The sequence below is a fragment of the Athene cunicularia genome (assembly GCF_003259725.1).
Source record: "Athene cunicularia isolate RWA chromosome 4 unlocalized genomic scaffold, athCun1 chr4_part3, whole genome shotgun sequence".
NCBI lineage: Eukaryota > Metazoa > Chordata > Aves > Strigiformes > Strigidae > Athene > Athene cunicularia.
This window is the reverse complement of record NW_020799100.1, coordinates 9,444,287-9,458,142: the sequence shown is the minus strand read 5'-3', so window position 1 is coordinate 9,458,142 and position 13,856 is coordinate 9,444,287. Positions and strand designations below refer to the sequence as shown.

The following is a 13,856-nucleotide window of genomic DNA, read 5'->3' as shown; positions in this document are numbered from 1 at the left end:
CCGGCGGGCCCGCCCCGCGCACCCCGGGGCTGGAACCGCAGGAACTCTGCCTTGGCGAACTGCTCTGCTCCACGCGGACCATCCGCAGGCTGTTTGAGGAGAAGACTGGCCAGTCTACCATGCTTTTATGCGGAAGCACTACAAAAAAAGCTTATTCCTCAGTTCTCCCTTTCCTTCCTGCAAATCCAGAAAGTGTTGCAATGAAAAAGTAGAAATACGGTTCTGGCCAGCTACCCAAATAAAATTATAATTATGTTTTTTCGCAAGAAGTGTCGCATTGCAGGTATTCTGCACGTCCTGGTGTAAAACCCAAAATAGGAATTCATAGCGTATTTATAAAACCTCAAGGTGTGCTGAAAGTCTGATGTTGGATTTGCCACTAGATATTGGGTGGTACGAGCACGGGGGTACATCATGATACCTCCTGCTTATTCTGGGATTCTGTGTCCAAGGTCACCATTGCGTGACTACAATGTGTGTTACCTTGCTGGGGGAGTAGGCAGATAAAGAAAAATTGTAACGTCTTTTCCCCGTAGTCTGTGTCAGACCGCTTGCTCTTTTTATCTTGTTTCTTTATTTTGAAGTAGTTCCTTAGAAATTTGATGACCAGAAACCTGTACCCATAATGCGTACTGAAGAAGTTAGCAGCTCTTGGTGTCTAATGCACGTGTCTGTGCAATTATGTACTGAGTGAAACGGCAGATGACGTGCCAATCTGCATCTCATTTCCCTGAAGAGAGTTGCCATGTGCTCTCAGTACTATTAAAATTGATACCTCTCTTTTTCTTCTCATATTCATCATAGTTTTGGCATATTCATAACTTGATCATCTTCCTTCCAGTCCTAATGCCGAAACTTCAAGAGAAGTTGGGAATGGGGAGGAGAGAGGGTTCAAGGGGAGCTCAGATTTCAGTTGTCTGCAGTGGGGAGGAAGAGTGAGCTGGGCGTTTCTTTTGTAGCTCTGATGGCTCTGTAAAGCGAGCTCTTCTTCTGTTCTCTCATTTTAAAATAATAGCACGTTAATGGTGCTTTTCCTTCCCCTTTGTAGAATTAATCCACTGTACTGTGGAGCTGCCAGTTCAATTTCTTTCTGCTCAGCTACTCCTGTTTTGCTGGCAGCTTATTTCATTCTGTTGCTTGTGCTGAGCAGGTTGCAAGAGAATTCAAGCAACTTCCAGAATTTTATTTTTTTAATATAGATACAGAATGATGAAGGCTGAACCGTGTTTCATTTTCCCTGTTCTAATAACGTTGTTACAGTCAGTTAGACGTTCCCTTCCGTAGCTCTGTGAGTAATTACTGCCTTCGCCATTATGCAACCCAGCTTCCTGCTGCTGCTAGTCAGCACATGGGCACAAGGTATGCTGGTGAGACACGGCTGAGGAAACTCCTCCCTTCCATCCCTTCATCTGGCACCGGTAGGGAAGTTACCTCTGGATTTACGTCAGGTCTCCCGGTGGGAATGTGATAACCCACAGCACTCGGCTGCAGGGAGATTAGAGCTGCCAAGAACAGAAATTCGAAGTTGTAGGCAGTAACTGGACAGCTTCTTTGAGCCTGCCTGTTTGGCATAGTAGTCCAAGCAAGTATTTTAGAGGCCTTGTTAGGGAACACAATGTCACTTTTCATTATTCACTTCCTTTCCCTTGGAAGCTCCATCGGTGATCTGAGACAATGTTGTTTAATGAAAAGGTTGTGGGGAGCTTGTTCAATCTCAGTTTTATTTCCTGCTTCAGCATCATTGCTACTGCAGTGGTGAGTATTAGGATGTATTGGTGGCATAGCTTTACTAAGTCATCCTAGCAGATGTTTGTTTTCTGTTTGTGTTCTATTATTACAAGCAAAAATGGCTAATGACATACTGATTTCAAAACAGAACTGTAAAAGGCAGAGCTAAACATCTTGCTCCACTTGTAACATTGCTTTTCTAGCCAGTGCCTTTACTGGCAGGTTCTCTCACTCTCTGTAAAATAAATTTGTTGAGTATTTAATTTATTTCTGTTTTTTTAGGGTTGACTTCAATGTTCCAATGAAGGATCACAAAATAACCAACAATCAAAGGTGAGCCATAATTTCTATCCGTAATGGAAGCCCCGAAGTCTGTTTTCTCTCTGATTTTAGTCCCGTTGTCTGTTAGCAGTACCTGGAATGCTACCATGATTAAGCTGTCATTGCTTGTACCAGAATATTAAAGGTGTCTCAGAGAAGGTCCAACAATTGTTAATTAAAACCTCTGCAGCTATTAGCAAACTACACTAACTACAAGGCTTCTCACCATAGCTGCTATGGAAAGTATAGAAAAAGTCTCTTGATTGTACAGATCCTAAACTTAATTCTTTAAATACGGTTAAGTGTTACGACCATTTTACAACCACGTCCCTTCGTCTGTGTTCGATAATTTGCTGTATTTATTTGTTGGTAGTATCCAGAAGACTTTCTGCCTCCCGTGGTTGTGTTAACTTGTTGGTTTATGTTAGAATAATTGTTCCAGTGCAGCATGCAAAGACACAGGATTTAGAAACAGTGATACCAAATGTCTTACCTTGCTTGTCTGACACTTGCAGGCAAATGCCAGTTTTCACCACAGTATGCTCACTGCTCAGCATCCCCACCATTTCTTTATTGGTTCAGGATCACAGGAAGCCTGGTCACATTCAGGTGTGTCCTGGCATTTCTTAGCTACAATCAACAGAATTTAGATGACAAAATGCATTTTGATTGTGTTGCATGGAAGATAACAGTGAAACATACGGACACATTCTGGGACAGAGTACTGTTTTCTGATCTGTGTTTCAGGGTTGTCACAGTCCCTAGGAGAAGAGTAGGTTGGTTTGGTTCTACAGGGAAAGCTGTGCTCTGTGGGGTGTGGCTAGTCTTCTAGATGTGCTAGCCAGGATAGGTTGCTAAAGAGCCCAGTGTCCCTAAAGAGACTTACTGGTGGCCATGCCCTGCTGTCTTCTGATGAGAGGTAGGCTGAACTGTGGGAATGCCAGAGGTAGGATGGACTTCTTCAATGATTGTTCTGCCCAGCTCTTGCACTCCCTTTCTTTTGTCATGTTTGAGGGACATCTCCCAGGGCTCTTGTGTAAGTGGTCACTACGTCTGCTTGCCTGGTAAACTCTACTTGAATCCTTTTTAATTAGTTCTTCTCTGCCATTACAGAATCAAGGCAGCTGTTCCTACCATCAAGCACTGCTTGGATCATGGAGCCAAGTCAGTGGTTTTGATGAGTCACCTGGGTCGCCCGGATGGCGTTCCCATGCCTGAGAAGTTCTCCTTGGCCCCAGTAGCTGTGGAGCTTAAAGCGCTCATGGGCAGGTGAAGTAGAAGAGCAATCCGGATGCATCGGTCCCTCTCTGTCAGCGGACCTGGATGCCTTCCTTTCTGAAAGGGTTCACTGGTGGGATGACAGCGTGTCTCTTGTGTTTGCAGGGAGGTCTTATTCCTGAAGGATTGTGTTGGTCCTGAGGTGGAGAAGGCCTGTGCTAATCCTGCAGCTGGCTCCATCATCCTGCTGGAGAACCTCCGATTCCACGTAGAAGAAGAAGGGAAAGGGAAGGATGCTTCAGGGAACAAGGTGAAACTTCAAGTCTAGCTTTTGTGCATGCCTGCTCTGGTCTTCCTAACCTTGTTTGCTGCAGAGTGTCAGGGAGTTAGCAGTCTGTCTAAAATGCTGTTTATGAATTTGCTCTCGGAAGGTTGTCAAAGATCTTTAGTTCAATGTGTCTGATCATTTGTACCATGCTGTGCAAAAACTTAAGTCAAATGCATTGGAATTTCTGAGATGAAACAGCTGAAGTGGAAGGCTATAGATAACTGCTAAAGGTGGTCTAGTCTGTAAAAGAAGGAAAAATGAGCAAAACAGGGCTGTGCAGGAAATTGGTTGCTGCTTATTACACTTTATTTTGGGATGTCTAAAACAAAAAACAAGGTTTGTTGGAGATAGTTTGTTGCCATTGGGGCCATAAGAATTATGCTGCTTTTGTGGTTATCTGACTAATGTTTTAATATAATGTTTAAACATTCTGCAGCATAGGGATTATCAAGCCCTTTTATAAGCTTGTCTGCTCTTAAAAGTAGTCATGTAGAACCAGGCTGCCTTGCACCTCTGACATTTTCTTGAAGGTCAGGAAGAGTGCTTGCTCCAGACAGCTGCTTTTCTCAGCGATGGTAACCCTGTTGACTTTATGCAGGCCTTGGCTTCTTTCAGATTCAGTGTGTGGAGTGGAATGCTGACCTCGTGTGGTGCCCTTTATGGGCTGACACAAGACTCCGGTAGCTTAGAAAAATAGCCCAGAGAACCAGTAAGGCTTTGAAGATGGCAATGAGAAATTGAGCAAGTCTGGAATTATTTTCTATCAGAACTGTGTGCCACTGAAAGCCAGTATGGTGGTAGGGAGTGGGCCAAGAATTTAATTTGTTTTGGGAAACATAGCCTTGGTTCTGCACATTTCTGTAATTCTCAGATCGCTGAGCTGGGCATATGCATACAGAAGCATGCGCTGCAGTTGAGCACAACAGGAGAGGTGCTGTTGATAGACCTGCTTCTTGTCCTGATGGAGGTGAAAGCCAGTGCTGTGGAAATAGTGGTGCAATACAAGACTGCACATAACTAGCTGGTGCTTAGAAATTGTGCCTTTACAAAGCAGATCAAGTAGTAGTAGTTCCTTCCTTTCAGAGCCTCTTGTGTTCTGCTTACAGATGTTGCTGGTTATAACAGGGATACTTAATCTCTTTGTGTAAAGTCAGGCAATTTACCAAGCAAAGGAGCAGTTGACAGCATTGTTCTCTAATCTGTGTAGTCCCTTTGACTTGTCTTCTGCTCAAGCTGTGTGGATGAAAGGGCACCAACCTGTGCTGAACCCATCTGCCATGTCCTAGCATACCTTCCTGCTGTTGTCCCCGTGGTGTTACAGCTGGGTGCTGGCGGAGCCCTCACTTGGCATGGTGAGCTGACAAAGCAGAAAGGCACTTGGAACGCTGATCACCTCACTGCCAGTCTGAGCTGTTCTTAAGAGCAAGTGGTGGTAAACTAGGTCTGAGCAGTCACTTGCTGTCAGAGCAAGCTCTGCTGTCTTTCCACGGTGGGAAAGAAAACTGAGCCATCCCATGAGGATTTCGTCAGGTGCTGGGAGGATGGAGAAAAAGCCTTTTAACAGAAATGCATCTGTCCTTGCCCACTACACGCTAAGCTTATCTCCAGCTTTCCTGTGTTGGCTGCTTTCACTGTGGCATGTTTTAGTGTGCAGTCCTTCGGGAGTTCATCCTTTTACCCGTGGCACTTGGAGGCCACACTGTCTTTGTTCAGTAAATGAGTATGAGTTTGTCTCATCTCAGCATTGCCTTGTTTCTGCACACCCTTTCTGCGTTACCTGTGTTCACTGCACAAAACTGGAAATCTATTAGAGGGAGACTGAAAGGTTGGTAGTGCTGCAGATCATTCCTGCTCTGTTGATAGACTGGAAACTTGGAAGTGGGAGCAGTAATAGCAGTCCCAGGATGTTCAACGTGAAGTTTAAACCGCTTAAACCTTTTTGTGGCTCCTACTAGACTGGGAAAGAGCATATGAAATAGAGACTGACAGGATGAACTGATGAGTTTCTCCAGCTGACCTTTCTTTGCTTTGGGTTTACAAGTCAAATTGCTGACTTTGACTTTAGTTTCAGATTCAACTCTGTGTGCCTGAATAGCACAAACTTGTAATTCTTTCTCTTTTTAGATCAAGGCTGAGCCTGCAAAAGTGGAGGCTTTCAGAGCCTCTCTTTCTAAACTGGGAGATGTCTATATCAACGATGCATTTGGAACTGCCCACCGAGCTCACAGGTGTGTATCCATCTTCCTTTCACAGGCAGAATGATGTCTGCCATGGAAACATATACAGCTTTGTCCCCAATGCGTTTTAACTTCCTTTTGGGCTTATCCCATTATCATTTTGATGTGTTTGTTCCCAAGTAACAGATTTAGTGGAGGTAGTTTTCAGTACTGTATGCTCTTCAGGTTTGCCACTCGGAACAGGGGACAGCTGAAACTTTAAAGATTTGGATTAACTTTTTAGGCCTTGAAGACAGAAAAATTACTTGCTTAGGGCTTGTATAAATTGTCCTGCAGTTACAGGAGACCTCCTTTCCAAAAGATTAATAGCTCCAGATTGATTATTGTCATGGACTTGTGTTTAGATCTGTGTACTTGCAAACTCTAGTGGTCCACTTTGAGCTTGATTTCATAATCCAGTGCTGCTCTGGGAGGAAGATATCTTTGCTCTTGCTATGCTTATTTGTCCCTCAGTGTTTTGGATCACTAGTTAACTCCGTAAACGTTTTGCATATCAATATGTCTGTGCAAAACCAATCTCATAAGCTAAGCATATCCAGCCATCTTACCAAACTAGGAAAATAAAAACCTTGTGTTTGCTTTCATTGCAGGTAGTAGCTATTCTTATTGCTGCAGCTGACTAACAGATTAGCTTTGTAATGCTGTGAGACACAGGGTATTTGGACCTGTACTGATAGAAAATTTTTCCTTTCCTCGCTCTTACTCTACAGCTCCATGGTAGGTGTCAATCTGCCTCAGAAGGCTGCTGGCTTCCTGATGAAGAAAGAACTGGATTATTTTGCTAAGGCCCTAGAGAGTCCAGAGAGACCTTTCTTAGCAATTCTTGGAGGGTAAGACTCAAGAACATACTGATTCCATATTTCTCTTAACTCCTCTGTAAGAAATGAAAATATATTTTGGCTTGGTTCAAACAAGTGCTTTCCTTTTAACTGTAACTACAGTTCAGATTTGTAGATAAATCCTGAGATCTCTGCAAAATGTGAATTAGAGAGGAGTTAACTGACCGTGTCTGCTCCTGTGATGATACTATCAGGGTTTGCTCATTGTATCTCCTGACCTCTTACATTCCCCAAATTGAGGTAGTCCACAGCAGATTGTTGTACAGATGAACCAGAAGAGCTGTTAGATACACACGTTGGCCCTGAAACTGTCAGTGACCTTTCCTCCGCAGTTCAGAGTACAAGCATCCTGCAGGCTCAGCACTGTGTAAATTGACACGATCTGTCATTATGCAATGGTGACCTGCTGTAGCTGGATGGGCCTCCCTCTTCCACAGCAGCTAGTGTGCAAAGAAACTTGATGGTACAAAACCAAGTGGCTGCTTCTGTGTAGAAATAGTTTCCCATTGCTGCCAATTTTCTCACATGTGTATTTCAGTTCATCAGGTGAATTAAAATACTTTGCTAAGTAACACAAAGCTGGGACACCATAACATTGATGTGTTCTTGACAGAAGTATGTGGCTTATTCTTGCTCTTTGCACCCATAAATACGTTTTTTAAGAAGTAGTATTCAGTTCTCATATAAAGTTTTAAACTTCTGTGACCTTGGAGTTATACTGAACAATGCTTTCTTAGTTCTTGTTAGTACCCTTCCAAGGTTTACAGCTGCAGGTGGCCCACCAATAAGTGCTATACACTCTTCACTGCCTTTGATGGAATTTGCAGGTATATCACCAAGTGAAAGTTTATTAGTTACCTTATCAGATGTTTTAAGTTAGAGCAGCACCTAGGATGGCCAAAATGTTAAAATGTCAGGCCTGTTAATAAAGTCTGGAAGTGGTGTAAATCCAGTGGGAACAAAGTAACCTTTTTTGAGAGGTGCATAACAACGGTGATGAGCATGACCCAGTCTAGGAGCTTAGTGCTGAACTGATTGTGTGGCCAACTGCATCTTAGTCACAGAAGGAGCTCTGAGAGCAGTTCAGAGCCAGACATACCTTTAGCTGTTGGAAAGCACCATCGTTGCACTGGTGATGCAGCTGGTTCTGAGGTGGGACAGCAGATTGACCAAATCCTGATCAATAATACCAGAGGGAAGTCATATTTGGAAGTTGCATGTGGTCTAGCTACAGGTTTGTTACTGCTTATATATAACAAAATTGGGTCTAGAAGATGAACTGAGAACAACTGTACTAATGAATAAAGTGGAAATGAAATGTGTTGGTAAGGAAAGACCATGTGCAGGGAAGTAATTCAGTGCCAGGAACAAGGTATGTACAAGGGAAAGAAACAAAATTCTAATTCTCCTTCACATCTGTTAGCCTGGAGCTGCACATGGCAAGATGGGCCTTGAGGGGTTTTGCTGTGGCTCTCTTCCATCCCATTAGTGCTTTTTTACCAGTTCAGTTCCCACAGTGTAGCAACACTAACAACTTCATGGCTTAAACTGGGGTTGGTGGCTCTGGTTCACACCAGAGCCCTCCATGGTCACTAAGGTTGGATTTGTAGAGGCACTACCCATTTCTTATGGTTATGTCTGAAACTGTTTTATTAATAAAGATCATATGATTATCCCTGGTTTAGAGGTGAGAAAACTAAAGCAGTAAGAGGAAATGGTCTTGTTTAATGTCACCAAGCAGGGCATGTTCAAACTAAGACTATAATGCAAGTCTCCCAAGTGTCAGCCTAGGTTTAGCTCAGGGTTACTTCTAAGGTCTTTTATGAAATTTTCATTTACATAACAAAAATTCCGTACATGGCATTTAAGAGGGAAGACAGGAGACTTGTGTCTGTTTACTGCCGCCTCTGCCATTTCTGTATAAAGAAATTTTGGAATTGCTCTGTTACCAATCATTTTTATCTCATGCCAAAAGCAGTTGTCTGCTTTTAGGCAGAGCAGTTCTGCATCACAGATCGTCATGGTGGGTTGAAGCTGTACTGTGAGTGTGATGGAGTGCTGGGCCTGGACAGCTTACAGGAGCTGAGTGTGGGGTGGCTGGTGCAAAGGATCTGGGGTTGGACAGTGGTTGTGAATGGCAGTGTTCTCATCTCTGCCTTGCTGGGTGCTCAGGGGAAAGTAGGCTCTGAAGTGCCAAATGGGGTTTATATTTAAATACGAAAAGAAATTGGAGGACTGAATAATGCTTTTGAAAGTTGATGTTTCTTATTGACCTGCTAAATTGCCACGTTCCCTTTCTGCCTGCTCCCAACAACTCCTTTGTGTTGAATCATACTCTGAGAGTGGCCTTAACATGCCACAGTCATGATATTGCCATTAGTGGATAGCAGTTGATTCATCCTGCTTCAATCCAGAAGTCCTTGTGAGGCTTCATGCTGTCTTAGGTAAAAATTACTGGAGAGTAAGTTCTGTCTGAGGAATTTGGGGCAATGGCTACATTATTCATTCTTTTTCCTTCTCTCTCTCTCTCTCTCTCTCTCTCTCTTTCTCTCTCCAGAGCCAAAGTTCAGGATAAGATCCAGCTGATCAGTAACATGTTGGATAAGGTCAATGAGATGATCATTGGTGGTGGAATGGCATTCACCTTCCTCAAAGTGATCAACAACATGGAGGTATGAAAGAGCAACTCTGTGTCTGCTCCTGGTCAGGAATATGGTCAGAATGCCCCTTGTATATTCTGGTATTGAGAACTGGCTATCTCCACTCTCTGCAAGAGTAGGAAGCACTGGGAAGTAACTTGACAATCACTTTGCAAAAATTGGATTACTGTCTATGTCTAGCTTGGTCTGTCTAGCTTCAAGAAGACAGTCTTTCAGTATTTGCTGTCTGAACAGTTTGTCTTGACTGCTGTTACTCTCTTCTGTGATGACCAGTAGCTAAACAAACATATCTCTCTTACTTTTCCCAAATAATTTCTCTAGATTGGCAACTCTCTGTTTGATGAAGAGGGATCAAAAATTGTCAAGGACCTGATGGCCAAGGCAGAGAAGAACGGTGTGAAGATTACTCTGCCTGTTGACTTCATCACTGCAGACAAATTTGATGAGCATGCACAGACTGGGGAAGCCACAGTGGCTTCAGGCATTCCTGCTGGCTGGATGGTAGGTTTTAATAGATGAGGGACTAAACCAAGTAGCAGACAGCAGTGAGGTGGGAAGGTCACCTCTTAAAGGAGTCCAAAGAGTAATTGTGATGCTTTGCAAAGGTTTCTGAATGCAGTTAAGCTGCATAGAGTGTGTTGGTTTAATGAAAATCAAGCAGTGCTGTTTGTCCTGAATTTTTAAGTCTAAAGTAGCTTTTGTGAGTTTTGGATTAAAACAGCAAAATTCTTCTAAAACCTTCAGATCTGAATGGAGTAGAAATCCCTTTCATTTGACTGGAATTTAAGCAGAGTTGGCAAATGTTTCTAACCAAGGCTTCAAGCATCTGATACTGATTTTAAAATTACTTACTTGTACTAGGAAGATAAATACACCAGACTCCACCCTACTGCAGCAGCTGCTGGCAGATCTTTCTGTTCCTTGGTATTCAGTGCATACAGAGAAACTCTTGCTTCATATCCAGGGCTGAGGGGGAAGCATCCCTGCTAGACTGGTGATTTGAAATGAGGGTCGGCAGTAAGTATATCTGTGGCTTCTCTTACTTGTCTTAGGGCTTGGACTGCGGCCCTGAAAGTGTGAAGAAGTTTGTTGAAGTTGTGGGAAGGGCCAAGCAAATTGTGTGGAATGGTCCAGTTGGTGTCTTTGAGTGGGACAAGTTTGCCAAAGGAACCAAAGCCCTGATGGACAAAGTGGTAGAAGTAACTGGAAAGGGCAGCATCACCATTATTGGTAAGTAGTAGTATGTGCGTATTCTTGCCTCTCTAAATATAGGAAAAAAGCTTCCGCTTGCCAATACCATATTAAAAATACTTGTCAGCTTGGGGTTTTTTTCTTCATGTTTTCATCTATCCTTCAGCTTGGAAATAGGGCTTTAAAAACTGCCTTTAAAAGTTGCTGAGTATTTGGGAGCAGGACCAGCCCATAGCAAGGCTATGGTCCTTAAACTGAACCAAATCTGCATTTCTTGTGTGTCTTACTGATTTTGTTTGTACTACAGGTGGTGGAGACACAGCCACTTGCTGTGCAAAGTGGAACACCGAGGATAAAGTTAGCCATGTCAGCACAGGAGGTGGTGCCAGCCTGGAACTGCTGGAGGGTAACTTGTTTTATCTTAAATTGTTTGAGCAAATTGGGTGGTTTGGGGTGCTCTACCATGTGTTGATATTCAAGAAAGCACAATAGAGTGAATATCTTTTCTGTTGCACCACGTGGAGTTGCATGTAGGTTTTGAGCAATGAGCTGCTCATTGCTGCTCTTCTATAGGCCTCCTAGAGGAAGGGAGGAAAGAAAATGGAGTGTTCTTGCAAACAGCACAGTCTGCCACTCCCAGAAAGCAAAAATGCTGGAATAGAAAATAAAACGGCCTTGAGAGTGGGCTGTCTTTTGTAGATGATCCCCTGAGACATGCTAACCAGACTGTTTAAAATGCCCAGTTTCTGTTAGGGAAATCTCATTGGAATAGCCTGGAATTTTTGCTAGAAGTCTCCTTTCAAGTGCATTGTTTGAAATTCTCTGGTTTTGGGGAGCCCTCTAGTGATCACTTAAAAACCTGCATGGGTTACTTGAAATTCAAAATGATGAGAATTTACAGGATTCTTCTAATGGGTTACATTGTTCTCTAAATGAGTTTTCATTTCCTCTGGTAATTAGCTGTTTCCCAATATGTGTAAATTATCTAATGCTGTCAACTTCTCTGTAGAAGAGAAACTCCGATAAACTGCATTGCAGCTGTTAGTTTCCAGCAGTTATATGCGAGACAGAGCTTTTGTTTCTGTTGCCTAGGGAGTGATGGTAAAGAGAAAGAATGCAGATGGCTAGAAGGAAACACTGTGCAACCGATTTATTCAGAAGGACAAACTTGTCTAAGTTTTGGCCCAAAATGTGGGTTTGTGTGTGTGATCTTTTAAATGTAACGGAAGTCTAGCTAATTAGAAAAGCTTCTGAAGATTTAAAAAAAAAAGGGCAAAGAAACCAACCCAAAAACCCCAGCAAACTAGGAAGTTGTGAACAGTGTTGAAATTCAGTACTGCCACACAGCTTGAGCATTAGAAGGTAGATTTTCTGAAAAAAGGCAAAACCAGCATGGTCTCTCTTCATTATTAAAGTAGGACAAAAAGCTAAAAATGCTTTAGAAAACATTGCACTTTAATAATCCAGGCCCTCATACTCAGGATGATCATATTCCTTGTTTCCATCAGTTGAAATGAGGCATGTAAATATCTAGACCTGGGTGGTTTAGTCCCAGTAAAAGACTTGAGACTTATTAAGAGGCTTTGTTTCTTAATTCTTAAAATTTCCACCACACACTCCAAAACTCTATTTACATGCCACTAGGGATTGAAGAAAGTGTGCAGCAACTCCCTAGATCCAATCAGAAATCTGTTTGCTATCAAACTTAATGGAAAAAGATCTTAGGTGTTTGGATCTGACCCTAGCAGAGACTTGGATAGAAATTTACCATTATTGTTAATTGAGAATTGGTGAGACTGGTATGTTAAGAATCTGTCTGCTGACACAGGAGTGCAGCTGTGCTCTAGATATTCACTACAGCCCTAAAAGGTATTTACTGTGTGGAAGTTTAAATGTAACCATATGCCTTGAGAGCCACAGTTGTCAACGGAAGTGTATGTAGAGCCAAGCTCTTCCATTTTTAACCTACAATTTCTAATGTGTTTTGGTGGTTGGTGGGTTGTTTGGTTTTGGGGTTTTTTTTATGTTTAAATGTTGCAGTTGCAAGTGTAAAGCTTAGTTTAAGGGCAGAGAGGGATCCTTAACTTTACTGGTATTTTTTAACTAACAGGTAAGGTTCTTCCTGGTGTGGATGCCTTGAGCAACGTGTAGAGAACAGAGTATCGCCCCACTTCCTGGTCCTGTGCACAGCCCCTGAGATTCAACACTTCAGCGCTTCTGTATTTCAGCTCTGCGATAGGCAGATCACAGAATGTAAACCAAAACTGGACAGGGTTTGAGGATGACAGCAGAGATATTTTACGACTGCAGTTTACATGATGTGGATTTGTCCACTGTTATCCCACTTGAATTAACGTAGTGAATTTAAACTGTTGTTGTGAATTTAGAGTGTATATATTTATATTTTGCCTTTACAAAGAGATTAATCCCTGTTAGACATGTCTGTTTCTCAGAAAGGAGTGCACTGTTCAGCATCAATGTTCTTAGGCATTTTCATCACTTGATACGGTTCACAAACAAGAGGGGACTCCAGTTTTTTGGAGGCTGATTGTAATAGCTGTTGAATAAACATATTTAAAGTGCTCCCAGTTTGTATATGGTCCTTCTTTGAGATTTTTAGAATGGTTTGCATTAAAATATCTTCTTCCTAGCATCACAAGTCAGTGATATTTTTCCTTTTTGCACTGATTATAATATTTGTAAATATCCTTTTATTTTTTTCCAGTGGATCTATAAGTACCCAGTCATCATCCAAGTGAACTTTGGTAAGGAAGTAAATTGTAACAGATGTGCTGATATGTTAAAACTTCCTTTCTGTCAGGTAATTAAGGTGAAATTTTGAATGTGAAAATTTAAGTGTTTATCTAGAGAACTTGCTTTATAGTAGGCAACTAATGTATCTAATTTGAGTATAGGGACAATTTTGAAAACAGGCAGGTAAAAAGTCACAGGCAAATGGAACTGCATTGTGACTTTGCTCAAGTTTGAGGTCCTAGCATAGTAAAACCACACAGTTGGACAGTTAGGTTTGCGTGCGTGGCTAAAGCACGTTGCTGAACTGCAAGTCCTGTCAGTGGAGGACCACCAACACAGTGCAAATGTATGAAGATGGGATTTCCATTTTGTCTGTCGTGCATTGGCTCCTCTGCTCACTGCAGGACCCAGATGTGAGCACAGGGTGGCTCTAAACCAAACCCAGGGCTATTCCAAATTCAGATTGCCTTCTGAGCATCCAAAAGTATGTTTTAGATTGTTAGCAACCACGGCTCTGCTCATAAGAACTGTAAGAAGATACAGTGATCCAGCTGAGCTGTTTGTGTATCTTCCTGCTTGA

General features: G+C 42.4%; 1 protein-coding gene across 1 annotated transcript; it reads left to right on the top strand.

Moving 5' to 3' along the window:
* The first annotated feature begins 1,932 nt into the window (after positions 1–1,932).
* PGK1 (phosphoglycerate kinase 1) lies at positions 1,933–13,110 on the top strand. The gene is made up of 10 exons (XM_026848463.1): positions 1,933–2,061; positions 3,163–3,318; positions 3,433–3,577; positions 5,720–5,823; positions 6,543–6,662; positions 9,229–9,343; positions 9,653–9,832; positions 10,384–10,561; positions 10,830–10,928; positions 12,633–13,110. Exons 1-10 carry the CDS (start codon positions 2,030–2,032, stop codon positions 12,671–12,673), a joined length of 1,170 nt encoding a protein of 389 aa, XP_026704264.1. The 5' UTR covers positions 1,933–2,029; the 3' UTR covers positions 12,674–13,110.
* Positions 13,111–13,856: the final 746 nt, after the last annotated feature.

What these genes read in the sequence shown, in the direction of transcription:
- PGK1 (XM_026848463.1), top strand. Translation starts at nt 2,030, where the DNA reads ATGAAGGATCACAAAATAACCAACAATCAAAG. An exon ending in ACTGCCCACCGAGCTCACAG is followed by an intron (nt 5,824 to 6,542) that starts GTGTGTATCCAT and finishes CTTACTCTACAG; the next exon opens with CTCCATGGTAGGTGTCAATC. An exon ending in GGGCAGCATCACCATTATTG is followed by an intron (nt 10,562 to 10,829) that starts GTAAGTAGTAGT and finishes TTTGTACTACAG; the next exon opens with GTGGTGGAGACACAGCCACT.